At 32.5% G+C, this 19,681-nt stretch overlaps 1 protein-coding gene across 2 annotated transcripts; it reads right to left on the minus strand.

The window, feature by feature from the left end:
- Positions 1 to 1,195: 1,195 nt before the first annotated feature.
- Positions 1,196 to 5,215, minus strand: CLE27 (CLAVATA3/ESR-RELATED 27). Of its 2 annotated transcripts, XM_089812778.1 has the most exons (3): positions 3,224 to 5,215; positions 3,006 to 3,075; positions 1,196 to 1,776 (listed from the first exon to the last, which is right to left on the minus strand). In XM_089812778.1, the coding sequence occupies exons 1-2, from the start codon at positions 3,592 to 3,594 to the stop codon at positions 3,006 to 3,008; spliced, it is 441 nt and encodes a 146-aa protein (XP_089668904.1). In that variant the 5' UTR covers positions 3,595 to 5,215; the 3' UTR covers positions 1,196 to 1,776. The 2 variants fall into 2 exon arrangements, with proteins under 2 accessions (XP_089668904.1, XP_089668905.1); XM_089812779.1 differs by lacking the exon at positions 3,006 to 3,075 and having other exon boundaries at positions 3,224 to 5,209.
- Between the last annotated feature and the right edge of the window lie 14,466 nt (positions 5,216 to 19,681).

Raw genomic sequence — 19,681 nt, forward strand, 5'->3', positions numbered from 1 at the left:
AATCAAAACAATTATAGTGTCATCTATTTAGCAAAGAAGCTTCTTGTTCGTGCAAGGATGAAGTACATTGATGCACAATACCATTTTGTTTGTGACATGGTACATGGTAGGGATTTGAAGTGATGTTGGATGATGTTGATACTTTGACACATGTAAATCCCTTAATTAAGCCTATGAAAAATAAGTTCAAAAGATATAGAGAGTCAATTTGCCTCATGGTCCCTGACAACTTGAAATTTCAATGTTGGCAAGGTTCATTTTCGCCAGTATACAATGCTTAAAATGTGGGAGAATGTTAGGCAAATATGTCTCAACTTTCCATTCTTTTGGTTAAACTATTTATAATTTTATATGCATCCACTATTGTCCTTATGTGGGAGAATATAGTCCATTTGAAGGTCTATATGATACACTACCATGAGGCAATTTTAATTGAGTGACCACAATTAATTGTTGGGGCACCAACATGAAGTGGGTCATACCATCATTAAAACATAATATTCTTCATATTGACACATGTTACACTTATCTACTCATCTTTAAAAATCCTATCAAAATACAAAGACCCACAAAATAATATAAATAATAATAAAATCTATAATAAATGTATCTTTTTAAAAGTGATCTTTTGTTTTTAATGATTAAGATGTACTAAAATCCACATCAAACTATACTCTTGATCAAATATTTCAACAAAATAATACAGAAATTTTGAAAAATGTACCAAGATCACTATTACATAACTTTTTTTCCTAATAATTATGGTAAACATGAGGCATTTTAATTGAGTGAAACAATTAATTATAGGAGCACCAGTACGAAGTGGGTCATTCAAATAGCATATAATGTTCATATTAACACATATTACACTTATCTCCTCATCTAAAAAACATCCTATCAAAATACAAAAATCCATAAATAATATAAATAATAATAAAATCTATAATAAATATATTCTTTTAAAAGTTCTCTTTTGTTTTGAATGATTAAAGATGTACTAAAACTCACACCAAACTATACTCTTGCTCAAATAATTCCTGAAAATAAAACACAAACTAAATGAAAATTTGAAAAATGTACTAAGAAAACTTTTTCCCCTAATAATTATGATGGGTTTTCCATGTCTTGTTTTTGTACAAATTCCTTCCCAATTATCTTCCTTTGCAGACAAGGACAATGTAAATGAGAGTAGAAAGGACGACAAGAAGGGTCGTTACATTGATTAAATAATAATAATAATAATTACATGGCATGATTAATATACCGTGAGTAAATTCTTATTCCCCAAAAAAGAAGGGAAAATTTTGAAAAAAATAAAAATGTAATTCCCCATGTATTCATATTTAAGAGGTCTGCAGTATAAAACAAAGATGGGAAGACATTCGCATGATGGTTGCATGCAACTTTCCAGCTGATGTCAGAGACGTCGTGATTTACCAGGCGAGCGCATATATTAAATGTATATCCATCAAGTCGTCAGACATATATTAATTGAGTATCCGTCCCAAACCGAACTGTTCACGGGCTGCTGAAGCTTTTCGCTTTGACCGTGATGTGTATAGAAGCTCTCAAACATTTTCCACACGCTTCCCCACAACAAAGCGCGTCTCCATCGAGTTGTTTTTTATTACGTACGTCCCTTTGTTTACTTACCGTCTTGTCTTAATCCCCAGGATTCACCTAGGTTATATAGATTTCACCATTTCCTTCATTCATGGTCCTCTTTTTTTAAAATTTAATTAGCCTCAAAATGTCTGCTGCTGATTTCGATCAAATCTGTTAATACAATGCAAAACATTATACCTTCATGGAAAAAAATAAATAAATAAATAAGATTCAGTGTGTATATGGCAGGCAATTTGAACTTGGTTTTCATTAAGCTTGTCAAACAATGTGAAAAATAATAGATTCTTGACTTCTTTTCAGGGTCTTTTCTTTTATCTCCTCTCTTGTTATTATAGATTCTAGGGGAAGTTGATTATAAATTCTTAGTGCAATGCAAAAATTAATGAATTTATCTCGTTTTCTCTTGACAATGGATTTTTAAGATTATCCAAATTCTCTTGTCGATTATAAATTCTTGAAGCAATGCAAAATAATGTATTATTCTCTTCTTCTCTTGACAACAAAGTTTTGAGATGATCTAAGTTCTTCTCTTGACAATAGATTTTTGAGATAGATCTAAATTCTCTCTTGCAGAGATGCAAAATAATGGATTAATCTCCTCTTCTCTTGACAATAGATTTTTGAGATTATGCGAAAATAATGTTTTTTTTTTTTCTCTTCTTGAGGATGATCTTTGAGACAATGCAAAAATGATGGATTCTTCTCGAAACGATGCAAAAATGAAGGATTCTTCTTGAGCCGATACAAAAATATAGATTCTTCTCTTCTTAATGTCCAATTCTTGTAATGATGTGAAGAGAACAGATTTTTCTCCTCTGTTCTTCATGATGAATTCTTGTTCATTCATTAAAAAACAATGTAATATTCTCCTTTCTTCTTGAAAATGAATGCTTGAAACAATGGAAAATGATAAATAACTTTTCTCTCCTCTTTCCAATGATGATTATCAAAATGTGCTTCAAAAGACAACACAAAAATACTCCATTTAAAAGTAAATTTTAAATGAAAGTTTTTCTACAAGTACTTGATTATTTTATCAGCCTCAAAGCATGTTTCTATTCAATCTATTTAAAAGTCAATTTTGAAATGAAACTTTAGCTACTTCCTCTTCTTCGCGATGATAGATCATACTCTCACATTTTTCATCATGATGATGGATTTCTAAAATGTGATTGAGACATAGATGTATACAAAAAATAAACATGCACAAATGATTCCAAAAATCAAATTTTTTCCATGAGAGCTACTGTATAATTACTTCTACTATTTTATTTCTCCGACACAAGAATTTACAGGACCTCGCATGGTAGCTTAATTAATCGAAGTACAGTAAAATGAATAGTAGTATCTAAAATCTTAACTGAGTAAGAAGAATCTACCTACTGGTGTTGTGCAAAAATACAGTACAGCGCCATGGAGCATAAACAAATAATAATAAGCTCCATTGCCCTGTCATGTATTTTTAGTAAGCATCAAGGGTTTCCATTAATGGATGAACATAGAACATACATCATCAATCCAGCCTGTCTATATACTTCGACTCTTTGTATTTTGTGTGTATACAAAACTCAAATCTTGCAGAATTAGGCCTAATTACCTGTTGTGAAGAGGATCAGGGCAGTTGGGTACTCTCCGTTTACTGTCGTAGAAATTGCTGTCGACTGACGAGGAAGCAGGAGGGGAGTTTTCTGTCTGTTTCTTACTGTGCAATTCGTTGTAGAGCTGCTGGTATTCATGGCGGTCGCTGTGCCATTGCCTCACATTGTTCATATCTCTAATTCCCATGGCTGTGCCGTTTAGAATGCACAACTGTGCCGCCACCAGCAATACAATGATCAGCAGCTTGCTTTTACACCATGCCATCTTCATAAACGCTGCTAAAACTACCATTTTTCTGATCCCAGACAAGAAAGAAAGAGTTGCAGATGATTTTAGATCATATTTCATGGCATTCAAGCCATGAACCATCTAGATACTTGTGATCTCAACTGAAAGAGAAAGAAACAAATTTGTTGTCCTTAATTTGCATCACATTTCATGGCCTTCAAACCACCATTGAAGCACCTCTGATCCCAACTCAACAAAAACAGAGTTTCTGATGATGTTAGATCAAATTTGTCCTCGACTTTGCATCACATTTCATGGCCTTCAAAGTGCCACGGAAGCACCTCTGATGCCAACTCAACAAAAACAGAGTAGCTGATGAAGTTAGATCGTATTAATGGCCTCAAAGCCAGGATCCAAATGCTTCTGATCAAAACTGAAATAAGAAGAAACGATTTTGTCTATGGTTTTGCATCACATTTCATGGTCTTCAAACCGCCATGGAAACAGCTCTGATCCCAAATCAACTAAACGAGTTGCAGATGGTGTTAGATCATATACTTCGTTGCCTTCAAGCCAGGAAACAAGTAGTTCTGATCTCAAATGAAAGAAGAAGAAACGAATTTGTTTGTGATTTTGCATCACATTTCATGAGCTTCAAACCACCATTGAAACACCTCCGATCCCAACTCAACAAAACAGGGTTGCTGATGACCTTAGATCACATTTCATGGTCTTCAAGCCATGAACCAAATGTTTCGGATCTCAACTGAAAGAAAAAGAAACAATTTTGCCTATGATTTTGCATCACATTTCATGGCCTTCAAACTGCCATGAAAACAACTCAAATGCTCAAAAAGCTGCTGATAATTACACTGCCTTCAAGAGCTACAAACCCATAAATACAAACAAACAACCTTGTTTCAAAATATACAGCCCAAGACAACAGTTCTTCACCGCCAAGAAGTCTACAGAGAAATCTTTGTTCTAATTTATTCCCCTTCAAGACCTTGTTAAATCAAATCAATTATCCACAATCCACTCACATACCCAATAATCAATCCTCAAAGTCTCTGTTCTAGTTTCTTCCTACTCAAAACCTTATTCAATTGAATCAATCATCCACTCACATACCCAGCAATGAATCCTCTATCAAATTCACCATTGTCCGCCATAAAATTCAGGATCAATTCTCTGAAAGTTCCCAAAAAAATCTATCCCAAAGTAAAAGACAGGAAGTATCCAAAAGCTCACAAAACCCCAGCACTGTGCCGTACTGGAGCCCACTGAGAAGAAACAAAAAGCCACAAACCTTTTTATGAGCTCTCCTGCCTTACAAACTCAATCCCCAACAAGAGGCCATTGCTGTCACAACAAGACCAGAAGAGGAGGAGGGGAGGTTAATATCAGTGGATAATGCCCTGAGTTTTACAGAGTGCCACCATTGTTGTTGATATTTATTAATGGCAAAACTTGTTTTTAATCAGGGCCGTATATGACTTGTTGGCCTTCTGGGCCTACGCCCACGTGATGGAACCCTCATTAATTGCACTTACATCTTTGCCTGGCGGTTTTACCGCTCTCTGGCCGCCCAAAACCCTAATATACAATCACCATTATTTTCCCATCCCAATCCCCACATCCAAGTCAATACCTTGAAACATACAGTTTTGATTCTCTCAATACCTTCCAATCTCTCTTCAAAACCTACTTTTGTTTTTGATCCTCCCCATGAATATCAAAACATTTGTTATGATTTAGTTGACTTGTTTGTTGTCTCTAGCGTTGGTTGTTTTTTAATCTAGTGTGGGGAGAAGGAAAATAAACATGTAATTTGAATAGAGGCGTTAAAGAGGAAGGCCTAAAATCAATGGTCACCGACAAGTGCCTTGTAATCAACAGTATGTAATAGTGAAAAACATGGCAGAGATGAAGACAGACAGAGAAGAAGGGCTCGTTTTTTTCCTTTTGGGCATGCGTGATCATTAATTAGTTGTACTCAAAAATGCCTATATTACATTAATGAAAGACCAAACTACTGATCATGACTGTACTCCAACTACTAGTCCAGCGTGGGATCCGCTTGACCGTCTCCCAACGTATTTATTCATCAAGCCTCAAAACACCCACCAATGGTTTATTTTTTAATGTTGAAATTGATTTTTCTTTCAGAATTTGTATTCCGTATTGAATGTGTTTTGATTATATTTTCTTATGTTCTTTCTTGATTAGCAATCAATTATTTTACATTTTTTTAAGTAGTCTTCTCCCACTTGATCAGCAGTCAACTATTATACATTTTCTTAAGCTCTTTCTTATTTAAAGAGATCAAATTTCCACAATCTATTGCATAAATGTATTGATATGTTTCTGGATTAGATTGTGTAAAGATTTTTACATCTTTCTTACTTCTTGATCATCAATTGACCATTTACATCTCTTTAAGCTCTCTCGCACATCTTGATCAACAACCACTCATTTTACGTTTTCCTAACCTCTCTCCATATTGATCACCAATCAACTATTACACATTTTCTTAAGCTCTCTCTAGCGTCTTGATCAGCAATTGACCATTTACATGTGTTTGAGCTCTCTCTCAAGTCTTGATCAGCAACCAATCATTTTACAATCCTTAAACTCTCTCTTGCATCTTGATTATGTTCTTCCTTACAACTTGATCGGCAACCAATCATTTTACATTTTCTTAACCTCTCTCTCCCGTATTGATCAACAATCAACTATTTCACTTCTCCTTAAGCTGTTACTTGTGTCTTGATTAGCAATTGACCATTTACATCTCCTTAAGCTCTCTTTCACGCCTTGATCAACGATCAGTCATTTTGCATCTTCTTAAGCTCTCTCTCGTGTCTCGATCAACTAACCACTCACATCTCCTTAAACTCTCTCTCGTGTCTCGATCAACAACTAACCATTCACATTTCTTTAAACTCTCTCTCCCTTCTTGAATAGAAACCATTCATTAAACATCTTCTAGAACTCTCTTTGACTTATAACCATATTTTACATATCTTTAAGCTACCTCTAACATGTTCAACAATCAATCATTTTACATCATCTCTCGTATCTTGATCAACAATCAACCATTTCACATGATCTCCTTAAACTCTCTTATTTATTCTAATTACGATTTACAGAATATGACCCAAAACTTAGATGGAAGAATTTTATAGACGACCAACGCAGTAATCTGAAGTACTACTAATATGAATTTAAAAACACAAACCAATGAACTTTGTGCTGGAAAGTTTGAATTTTGATTTAGTATATGTATTTTTCTGGGGTGGTGTTTCATCATTAGCTGGACTTTGAACTAGTTGGGAGATTTCTCCTCGGGAAAACAGCAATTAACTTTGTATTTTGGGAAGCCAACTTTTGCCTTGTTTGATGGGCATAAGAAAGTGAATGCTATAAATGGGCACTAATCTGAGGTCTGATTTGTTTCACAAATGGCGAGGCATTAAACTATTAAAGTAAAGAGAGGGCGTGGAAGCACGAGAGCATGTTGTGGGCAGACCTACAACATCTCCCTGTAATGGGCAGGATGTTTGGAAAACAAACAGTTCGATTTAGCCTATGGTTTCTCACAAAACTAGTTCTAAATATGTATATGGAATAGTTTACATGAACTGTTTCTCCCATTTTAGTAGGGACCATCCTGAAAACCAAGAAATTGGGTGTCCCCACCCATCAAGGACCATAGTCCATCTCCATGACCTGTTAAATCAAGGACCATAGCCCATCACTTATGAGAGTTTATTCTATTGAAGATTGTATGTTTAGCTATCCTTGCACAAGTACAAATTTTTAGGTTGGAGTCTTTAATTTATTTAATAGTTAAAAATTATATCGTTTAAAAGGAACTTTTGGCTATTTATATTAGGTGTCCCCATCCACCAAGAACCATAGCACCATCTACATCTTTTTCTTACTTAAATCAAGGATGATACTCTTTCTATGTCAAAAGTTGATGGAATTTTTCTTGTAATTCATTAAAAGCTTTTAGCTATGAGATTCAAAAGTCTCTAATTGAAATCTTAATTTTAATTTATAAAAGATTTTATATCTTCTATTAAAAACTTTTAACAATTGATACAAAAGAATGAATCTTTTTTTATTGAACTATGTTGAATATGATAACAAAACTAGTATTCAACATCAAATGCAAAAAGAGAATAATAGATTGTGATAATAATAATTAACCAAATTCAATACTATCAGCTAAATATAGCAAGTACATATTGTTAAATGTGATTATGAAAGTTGGTTTCCAAAAGATTTAGATTGTGATAATAATTAGTGCTTCAAATATATAAATCTGCAGTTATGGACTATAATTTAGATAGATTTGAATATGAACGATGAATAATATATCAATGAAAAATGAACTCCAAGTATATGCACCGATAAATTTTATTGTATTTATCTTCAAGTTTGATCTTCCTTGGTATATATATGTTTACATGTTCAGAGGATAAGAGTCATAGTTTATTCATCAACATGTCTTTTATACATACATCTTCATTACCTTAACGTAACTAAACACAATATAACAAATACAAACCCAATGATTGGCGGCTATAATGATAATACAAATGCATCATGATCAATAGCTATAATATGAAGCCTAGTCCAAAGTAATAAATATCGTATGAAGCCCAATCTTGTAATAGAAAATGCTAATAATATGTTATTTGTCATGTATCTCAATCAATATGATTTGATCATTTCGGAGCATAATGTAAATCTGTAGTAATATACTTGGAACATATTCGATATGATTTTATGGATAATCAATTTGCTTCAACAATCAGATCAATATCATGACATAATTTCAACTATTAAGTATGTATGTATGTGTATTGATATACACATATACATGCATATGATCATATTGTTATCCATATTTATTTCAATGCTCCCTCTAAGCTAGGGAAGATGAAGACTTGACCAAGTAACCAATGATATCACCAAGTACTCATGATATCAAAAGATGTGGTATGCTTATTAAGAGCGTCAAGTCACATGATATTCTTCATAACACATCTTCATTATGGTATATACATTGACATCATCTCATGATGTTACCACAATAGATCATGGTATATCCACGGATACACTTATCCACCGTGATTATCTCATAAGGATCATAATGATCTTTAACTGATATCAAGCCTCGTGATATCTATCAAAATGTCCAAGAGATACTAACTATCATGACATGTCAACGAATATCAAGTCACATGATAGTGAGACTAATCATTGTAAATTTGTCACCTTACAATGTCAAATACAAGTCACATTATCAGAAAGATCGTCACCTTTCAATAATGTGTAGAGGGAGGCCATAAAGTCATGGAGTCACACACATGACAAAAGAGTTTACACATTGAACATCTTTTAAAAATATGTGTATTAGTACAAATAAACAATTGAGACTCAATCTCATAAATAACTTGCATTTCAACCATACCAAGTTTCTTCCTAAAGTGTTCAACTTTTACTTTGGAGAGAGGCTTGGTGAGAATATTTTTTGATTGATCACTTGTACTAATATACTCCAACTAGATCACATTCCTTTCTACCATGTCTCTCACATAGTGGTAGGAAATCTTTACATGTTTTGATCTATCATAGAACATTGGATTCACTGAAAGCTTAATACAACTCTAGTTACATCATAGTGGATAATTGTAGGATCCAAGGGCTCACCAAAAAATCCCAAAAGCAATTTCCAAAGCCATATTGCTTCTCTTTCTCCCGTAAAGGTTGCAATAATTTAGCTTATGTTGATCTTTGTGCCACTGAAGATTATTTCCTGATGATCTAAGAGATCATAATCGATCCTTAATTAAAGCAACATCTTGATGTCCTTTTCCAGTCGATTACACTTCTAACCTAATCTAAATCAGAGCATCCATGTAGATTTGTCTACATTTTTGTACTCAAGACCATATCCAATAGTACCTTGAAGGTATCTCAATATATAATTTGCAACGACAAGGTGTATTTCCATTGCTTTACACATAAACTGGCATAGAGCATTCACTGCATAGCAAATATCTGGTCTAGTGTTGACCAAGTACATCAATAATCCAATTATCTATCTATAGAGAGTAGGATCTGCAAATTTTGACTCTGTTGCAACTTCCTTCAATTTGTGTAAGTTGGTTTCCATAGGTGTAGACATGGGTCTACAATTTAACATCTCAAATCTCTTCAAATTATCAATAGTATAATTTTCTTAATTGAGAATGATACCACGTGAGTTCTACCAGACTTCCAACCCAAGGAAGTAATGTAAAATACCAAGTATTTCATATCAAATTCTAAGGTCAAGTCCTCACGTTGAGTAATAGATTATCTTCTCATGTGATTAGCAGATCATCAACATATAAAATAAGTATTAAATATCACCATTAATTACCTTAAATAGATATTTTGGATCTACATCATTCTTGGAAAATCCTAGTCTCATAAGATATAGATTAATCATTTCATACCAAGCTCTAGGGGCTTGTTTGAGTCCATCTAAGGCTTTCTTTAATTTGCATACATGGGAATCTGCATTATATATCACAAATCCTTCAAGTTTCTCTAAATAGACTTCTTCTTCAATGGTTTCATTCAAGAATGCATTTTTTACATCCACTTGATGGATCTACCATCCTTAAGCTACTTCAATAGTTATTACTGCTCTCACATAGGTGTACCAAGCAACAAGTGCAAATGTTTCTTAATACGTTTCTTCATAATCAATACCCTCCTTTTGTGATAAACCTCAGGCACCAAAATGAACTTTATGTTTTTCTATATTATTGTCAACATCATGTTTAGTTTTGAAGTGTTATTTGGAAGATACAACATATTTCTCTTTTGGTCTTGGTACTATGTCCCATACATCATTTTTTAAAATGGATTGATACTCTTCCGTCATAGCATATTTCCATACTCTATGCTTGAGAGCTTTTGTAACACTAGTTGGTTTTGAACTAATGATCTCACTCATTAAGACAACGTAGTTGGAGAATCTATTGGGTCTCTTACTTTCTCTAAAATTTCCTTTGGGTGTTGCAGGATTCTCAGGTTCCTCAAGCATCTTTTTGGCCCAAAGTGATCTCTTTTTTGTCGTTTTTATTAGGATCCTCTTCTGGAGCAGTTTGGTTTTCATTTATGGTTTTTTTCCAAAGACTCCTTCTAAATCTTAGGGATAGATTTTCCTCTATGTCTTGAAGGGAATCTTGAATTTCTATTTCATGAGGACTCTTTGATCTTTTAAAAGCAATGTCTTCCTCAAAGATGACATCGTTGTTAAGTTCAATTTTTTTCTATCCATGTATGTATATTCTATAAGCTTTTGAGGTTTCACTATAACCCACAAATGTCCCTTCCTTTTCACCAGGTTCTAACTTAGACCTCTCTTCTTTAGGCACGTGAATGTAGACACAACAGCTAAAATTCCTTAAGTGACTTATTGCAGGTTTTACACTAGTGAATGCTTCTTCAAGAGTTTTGTTATCTAGATGTGAATGAGGACATCTATTTTGAATGTAGACTTTTTTCCTTATAGAAGCTTCTACCCAAAATGAATTTTTTATGTTTTGGTCATACAACATTGCTCTAGAAGCTTCTACAATAGTTCTATTCTTTCTCTCAACAACACCATTTTTTGGTGGATTTTAAGGTATAGTAAACTCTCTATTAATCCCTACATTTATATAGAATTCCTTAAAAAAAATGAAGTGCATTGCTTTCCATTATTTGTTCTCAGTACTTTATTTTCTTCTTGGTCAAATTTTCGGTGAGATCTTTTTGAACTCCTTAACCCTTTTAAAGATTTCCTCCAACTCTTTACGCTTGAGAAAATATATCTAGGTCTTTATAGAAAAATCATCTACAAAGATTACACAATATAAGAAACCTCCCATGGATGGTACAAACACGGGTCCAATAAGTTAGAATGAACTAGTTCTAATACTTTTTTGGTTTTGCTAAAACTATTTTGGAAGGTCCCCTTTGTGCGCTTCCTAGGGCATGCTCCTTCATGAAGTTTTTTAAGTTTGTGCAACTCTATAACCATTTTTTTCCACTAAAGGTAGGGTATGGAAATGAATATGACCTAACCCTCTATGCCAAATCTCATTAGAGTTAGGGGTCTTGTCAATAAGGGCTTGATTTATGTCTATGTAGAGTTTGTAAGGATATCATTGCCCTATGCCTATAGTTTGTGATTTCTTTTTTGTGGGGTTCTTTGGCCATGCCAGAACTTTTCCATCCATAAAGGCAACCCTATATCCATGTCCAACAAGGAAGAAATGGATACTAGGTTCCTCTTTATTCTAGGAACAAACAATACTCTAGTGAGTTGAAGAGAGATGCTAGATTTCAAATTTATGGTGCAAGTTTGTACCTCCTTTAGTGGATGTGTTGAATCATCCCAATAGTTACTTCTCCATCAGTTTCTTCTACCATAGTAACAAGTGTTTTGTAAATCTTGTGATGTGACTTGATGAACCACTATCAGTCACCCAGGTATTGCATTTGTTTGATACTTGGTTTGATAATGCGGAGTAGAAGACAAATTTCTCATAATCATGTTTTATATTGGCCTTTCGAACTTTAGCAAAAGATGCTTTTTGTTTTGTTCTATCAAGGCAATTTATTGCATAGTGTCCATACTAATCACATCTTAAACATTTTATTTGGGAAAGGTATTTCCTCCTTTGGGACAATCCCTTACCATGGGTATACTTCTTTCTTTTGAAATTTTTCTTCTTACCTTTCTTATGAGAACTTGTGTTTAACAGATGAATATCCTCATCTATAGAATTTTTTTTGTTTCCTCTAGTCATCAATCTAGATTCTTCTTGTAGACAATCTATTCTTGGTCCGTCAAACATAGAGAGTTTTGACCTTGGATTGATTCCTTGAATAAATGACTCCCATGAAGTTGGTAATCCACCTAGAGCTATTAATGTTAATTCCTTGCTATCAATTTGATTTCCAACTATTGAGAGTTGATGTCTTAATTCAATAATTCTCATGAAATATGCAGTAATGGGGTCTCCTTTACATGATTAAGTTGCATATTTAAAGAAAGAATTCTACTGGACTATTAATGTTAATTCCTTGCTATCAATTTGATTTCCAACTATTGAGAGTTTATGTCTTAATTCAATAATTCTCATGAAATATGCAATAATGGGGTCTCCCTTAATCATTTTTACATGATTAAGTTGCATCTTTAAAGCAAGAACTCTACTAGTGTTGTTTATTTCAAATTTTCTCAAGAGATTTGAACATAAGGTATACAATATTTTGTTTTGACAAGACAGGTTTGATATGGTCCCTGACTACATCTACCAGAATTTTCATGGCCTTTTTTATTCACAATTCATTTTCTCAGGATCATTCTCTAGTTTTGTTTTGTTTTCTTTCGCAGATGAATCTAATTAATTTTCTTTCAATATCATCATGATTCTAAATTTCCATGATGTAAAATTTGTTGCGCCTTCAAGACAATCCTCAAATCTGATTACACTTGACATTATGAAGAATGGAATGTGATTTCAATTTCAAAAGAGATAATATTTGAATTTTGAGTAATCTCAAATCTCAAATTTAATTGGATCTTCCTTAGCAAGACTTTAATACCATGTTCAATATGATTAAATTTATTTTAGAAGGAATTGATTATGAAAGTCACTCTCCAAAATATTTATGTTGTGATAATTATCAGTCCTTCAAATATGTGTGTGTGTGCGTGTGTGTGTGTGTGGAGTTATGGATTGTAATTCAAATAGTCTTGAATATGAACAATGAATATATCTTAATGAATATACATTGATGAAGATCAAAATCCAGATAGTATGCATTGATAAATTTTATTGTATACATCTTCAAGTTTGATCTTCATTGGTATAAATGTTTACATGTTAAGAGGAGGCATGTTGATGAATAGACATGCCTCCTCATACGAGACATAGTCTATTCATCAACATATCTTTTATACATACCTCTTCATTACCTTAACATAACCGAGTGTTATCTGTGGTTATGCAAACACAATATAATAAATGCAAACCCAATGATTGGCAGCTATAATGATAATACAAATGCATCGTGATTGGAGGCTACAATATGAAGCTCTATCTACACTAATAAATAACAATTGATGGTTGTTAGTATGAAGTCGGATCTTTCAATACAAAATGTTAATAATATATGATATGTCTTGTATCTCAATCAGTATGATTTGATCATTTTGGAGCACGATGTAAATCTATTGTGACATACTTGGAACATATTCGATCAGATATTATGGATGATCATGATCAATTTGCTTCAACCATAATATCAATATCATGAGATGATTTCAACTATTAAGTATGTATTATATGTATTAATATACACAATGTATATTGATACATATACATGTAATTGATCATATTGTTATCCATATTTATCTAACCGAAGCTACCAATTTCAACATACAAGTTCAAGTCTTTAGGTTGAAGCCTCTTTAACTAAGAAAAAAGACTATACCTCTTCTTTATAAAAAGTTTTTATTATAATTTTATTCTATGGAAGATTGTATATTATTCATAAAGAAATTTTAGCTATCTAGTACAAAACAACAAGCCTTTAATTTGAAACCTTATGTATATTTTATATCATTCATAAATAACTTCTATCTAATGAAAAAAATAAGGGTCTTTAGATTGAAGCCTCCTACCTAAGAGTTAATAATTGAAGATTATCCATTCAAGTCCAAATTTATTTTAGGCACAATCTCTACCTCGTCCATTATAGTGTTAAGCACTTGCACTGAGTTCTTTGTTTGGTTTGGAGTCAACTATTATTGATTTATATTTTGAGAATAGTGGTTTCCAAGGATTGATCTATTGCAATCTTGTTTGGGCATTTAGCAAACATTATCTTTAAGTGATGCACACTTCGCACTATTTGTTTTTATTATTATCAGTTTCTATTTGAAAGTAAGTTTTAAATTAATACATCTATTATGTTTTATTAGTTAGTAACAAATGAATCAATGAGATACAAGAATTACAAGAGTATGACCAAATATATTTATGTATATATTTTTATCATAGTTTAAAATGTCAAAATTAATTTATCTATTTATTCATTTTTCGTAGGTAACAAATTGATTATTTTATTAATAATTATAAAGCTAATTTTACATAATAAAATAAAATTCATAACACCCACCATTAACCACCATCAATTATCCACACATATAAACAATGGGTTGTTTTGAACCAAACTAGCAATCTTTATCCCTCGCCCTAAACTAACATTGCCTTGACAATTACAAAGACAATATGTCATTATCAACTACGACATTTGCTAGCTTCTAGCCTCTAACCTACTAACCCATCACAATTACAATCACCCTAGCATTTAGATTGTATGAGCGAAACCATGAAAAAAAACATCAAAGGAATAAAGAGGTACCTAGGCATTGGTGTTTTTGCTAGTGCTTTGCTCTAATTCCTCTCATTCATTCAATTGCCTTGTGTCCCATCATAACCAACCACTCATTGTTTGTGTACACTCCTTGGTGAGTGTCTCTTCTAAGGTGCCTTGACCTCTTTAATTCCAGCATTCCTCTTCATCTTTACAATCTCTACATCTAATTGTCGATAGACCACCAATTTGAGACCTATCCAGCCCTGACAAGCTTCTCTAAAGCATTCTTTGTGTTTCCCCTCATCAAATTGCCAAACAAATTGTGTGAATTTGGTATCTTCTACCTTCTCCACATGCACTAGGTTATCATTGAAATTCATCCTCATACTTGGTGCAACCCTTGCAAGAATTGAATTCATCTCTATAAGAAACTATTTAGGTACAATGACTTCTATAATCATATATGCATTCTCCACGGACTCCCCAACTACACTAGTTTTATAGTTAATGTCAGGATTGAGGTTGGATTTAGGAATATGGTTAGTTTTATAGTTTAAGTCGAGGATTTTAATTATAATTGCAATTAAGATACTAGTTTATATTTATGTTATTATTACGATTAAGGTTATTAACTTATTGTGTTACGATCTTGTTTAGAATTATGATTATGATTAGAATTATGATTTAATGTTTCTAATAAGGTTCATGATTAATATAGAATAATGGTTAATATCATTCACTATATATTATGCCAACCGGCCTTATAAGTTGTATTAATGTATTCGATAGAAAATACCAACTTTTCCAGTAATTGACCTTCAATATCTCTTTTGTGCCTTAAGGTGTGATTGCTAATTTAATTTTGTACATTTTCATTCAAATTTGACCCCTTTCATCCAAGATTATACCTTTTCTCTATCCAAATTTCTTATTATAACTTAACAAGGCATTACACTCAACGAGACTTGATCCTTGGAGCTTATGCTTATTCATAAGTGTTATAATTCATTTTTTATGTTTTTTTATCTAGATTTAGCTTTGAGACAACTTTTTATTGATTTATATTTTTAGAATAATAATCTGCAAGAATTCATCTTTTATGATCACATTTGGTCCATTTCAAGAATTTATCTTTCATGATCATGTTTGGTCCATTTAGCAGCTATCATATTTATGTCATGCCCACATTCCACTATTTATTTTTATTTCTATCATTTCCAACTAAAGGTAGATTTACTAATGCATCTATCATGCTTTATTAGATGGCAACAAATGAATCAATGAAATGTAAGATTATAATAGTGATGTAATGGAACTTTTAACCCTTTCCAATAATCATAAGTAAAAGCCAAAAACAAAATAAGATTTAGCATTCAATATTGCTTCATTATTATCCAAACTACCGACAAATTTACTAGATTTTTCAACTAGTCCACGACTTCTCAAAAAACATTGTCAAACTGATGACTTTGATTGCTTAAAAATCAATTAATTCAAATTTCATTAGAAAAGCACATTCCCCCGAAAATTTGATAGTCAAGGTTTTAGGATATGGTAATATGAAACCTTAGATAAGCTAAAGTGCTTGAGAACATGAATCTAGGGCCTTAAACTATCCAATCCAACTTATTTGAACACATTAGGATTAGGTAATACCATGTCAAACATTTTTGTACTACGATCCTACACATGTAATGCAAGAAGCCTTGTGATGATCAAAATAGATCACGAGAACTTGTTTTCATGACAACATTTACAACTATTTTGTAAACAATCTTCCCATGTCATGAACACCTCACAACAATAACCAAATATCACACACATCATTGTAAACTTGATGTCAATGACAACTTTTTCTAATAAATGCATAGAGAAAGGAAGGGTACATAAAGGAGTGTACGAGAGGCGTCTACAAAGAGATTGTGAGGAGTGCTAAACATGGAGGTGATATTATTAGAAAAGAATAAAAAGATGAAATGTATAAAAGCACCATTGGTGAGGTGCGTCACATAAAGGGAGTTATATAGCAATTAATATCATGCAAAAGTGAAGACAATTACATTGTAATAGATAACATAAGAAAGGGAGAAGATAATTTGTTAATAAAGAAAATAAGTGCAAAGAGGTAAAGAGAGGTTGTGGAGGGAATAAGGGGCACAATAACAATTTTTATAATAAGACTAAAACCCAATAGATGTGTTGTAAAATCATTTTTAAGGGGAGAGGAATAATTTAAAGGTGGTCTTTGAATCTATTAATTTACATAATTTAATACTTCATATGTCTAACAAGCTTAGATTTTTTTATATTTAAAAGAATAATAAATAAAGCGTGATCTAGTGATTTAGGACAACCTTTGAATCTAAATGTAAAAGATACATAGTAATACTTCACATGTCCACAAGCTTACATATTTTTATGTTTTAGAGAATAATATAGAAAGCATGATCTAGTAATTTCTTTGTTGAGATAATTCTTTCTTCGATCAAAATACAATTGAAATAAAAACTTAAACCTATTGGTTGGAAACAAAGACAACCTAGCAAAGCCCTAACACTATAAAATAATTCATTAAATGAGAACTTTTAACCAATATCTTATTTATATTTTTAAAAAACAATAATAAGTAAATTTTCTATATATTTTTATAGCGACATGAAGAAGAGTTAATTATTAATTAAAGCTTATATTCAATTATTTAGTAGTTCATGTAGCAACCACCATAGGTTTAGGCTTATAGCATAAGTTGTAGCAAACTCCCTAGTGGTTTTCTTTAATTCCTTTTCAATTTAAATAGTTGATTTTAAATTCAATAATTTTCTAATTATATTTAACATCCCAGAACACATTTGATCCTTCAATCATACATAGTACTAAAATAATCTCAAGAACACAACTATTGCATATAATACATGGTTGATAAATGTACCCTTTTGTGAAAGATTGTGAATGATAATTTATCAATAAATGTAACCATCGTGGATGACAATTACTTGTACAGGATTAATTTTGCTTGTCAAGAAAAATACAATTGAAATAAAAACTTTTCAAATTCTTTGTTGAGATAATTCTTTCTTCAATCAAAATACAATTGAAATAAAAACTAAAACCTATTGGTTGGAAACAAAGACAACCTATCAAAGCCCTAACAGTATAAAATAATTCATTAAATGTGAACTTTTAACCAATATCTTATTTATATTTTTTTTAAAGTAATAAAAAAAAAATTCTATATATTTTTATAATGATGTGAAGAAGAAATAATTATTAATTAAGGCTTATATTCAGTTATTTAGTAGTCCATGTAGCAACCATCATAGGTTTAGGCTTATAGCATAAGTTGTAGCAAACTCCCTTATGGTTTTCTTTAATTCCTTTTCAATTTAAATAGTTGATTTTTAATTCAATAATTTTCTAATTATATTTAACATCCCGGAACGCATTTGACCCTTCAATCATACGTAGTACTAAAATCATCTCAACAACACAACTATGGTGTACAATACATGGTTGATAAATGTACCCTTTTGTGAAAGATTGTGACTGATAATTTATCAATAAATGTAACCATCGTGAATGACAATTACTTGTAAAGGATTAATTTTGCTTGTCAAGAAAATGTGCAGAACTTAATCCCTCCATATTATTTATTTGTAAAACGCGCCATAACATTTGGCATTGTTGCCAAGGATAGTGCCTTGTGATTAAATGTTTCATTATTCAGAACAACTTTTACTTTTTATAAATATCACACGTCAAATATCAAATATCACATGTAGATCCTCTTACGTATGTGTATTTCAATCAATATCGCTCACAAAGGCAAATACTTAGTTGTGAAAACAAAAAGGGTAAGACAAACAAGTGGAGCCCAAATTCTCGATGCACATTACCTCAAATACAGTCCACAAATCGGCAATGAAAAAACACCTATTAGTCTTTCCTTCCACAGATGTTTAATAAACTAATTGCTTAATTATATTTATCCACATAACTGCCGATGAGGTACACTGCAATGACGATAAGTACAAACATTCTTTGAATGGACGACTCACAATTCTATACGAGCAGAAGTACAAGCAAACTCTTACCAGAGGAGAATCACCAGCTCAGAATTTACAAATACATAAGTGAGTGAGATTGTTTGAAGATTTTTGAGAGCCAAAGAGATTAAAGCCTATTTCTATTTGATCTCCCTGAAAAGCTACTGTGCTTCAAAAGCTGATTTTTAGAAAAATGAGTCTCAAGTTTAATGATCCAATCTTCTTGCAAATTATTGATCTTCTTCTGTTTGATGAGTTCATGTGAACTCCCAGGTATATTTGTAATTCAGATACTTGGCTTTCTTGGCATAGTCATTGGGATTGGGGTCAACACATGATGCATCGTAGATCATGGAGAAATGCATCTGCCCAAGGTCCATGGTGTCTATTTTGGCTGTAACTGAGCCAGGTGTGCGATAACAGAGCATGTAGTAGATTGGCAAAAAATACGGGATTGGGATAAGCTAGTGAATCCCTCCTTCGTATGGAGTGCCTCAAGCAACAGAGGCGGGCATCAGGAGGCCCTTATAGGATGGAGTCTTTGAAAGAGTTTATGCATTTCTCCAAGAGGAGAAAATGATTCAGTCAACAACTACTGAGGAGGCAGGAAAGAAGGCAATTTATGGTCTGGAGAACAACTGGGACAATGGCCCTACAGTGAAACCAAGGGCATCACCGCATTTGAAGTATGCCCGCCAAGCCTTTAATGACTCAGCCTCTTGAGCTTTATTTCATCA

Source organism: Cupressus sempervirens, chromosome 2 (genome assembly GCF_028749045.1).
Source record: "Cupressus sempervirens isolate cs-2001-9-10 chromosome 2, ASM2874904v1, whole genome shotgun sequence".
Classification (NCBI taxonomy): Eukaryota; Viridiplantae; Streptophyta; class Pinopsida; order Cupressales; family Cupressaceae; genus Cupressus; species Cupressus sempervirens.

What these genes read in the sequence shown, in the direction of transcription:
- CLE27 (XM_089812778.1), bottom strand. Translation starts at nt 3,594, where the DNA reads ATGGTTCATGGCTTGAATGCCATGAAATATGATCTAAAATCATCTGCA. An exon ending in CCTGATCCTCTTCACAACAG is followed by an intron (nt 3,076 to 3,223) that starts GTAATTAGGCCT and finishes AATACATGACAG; the next exon opens with GGCAATGGAGCTTATTATTA.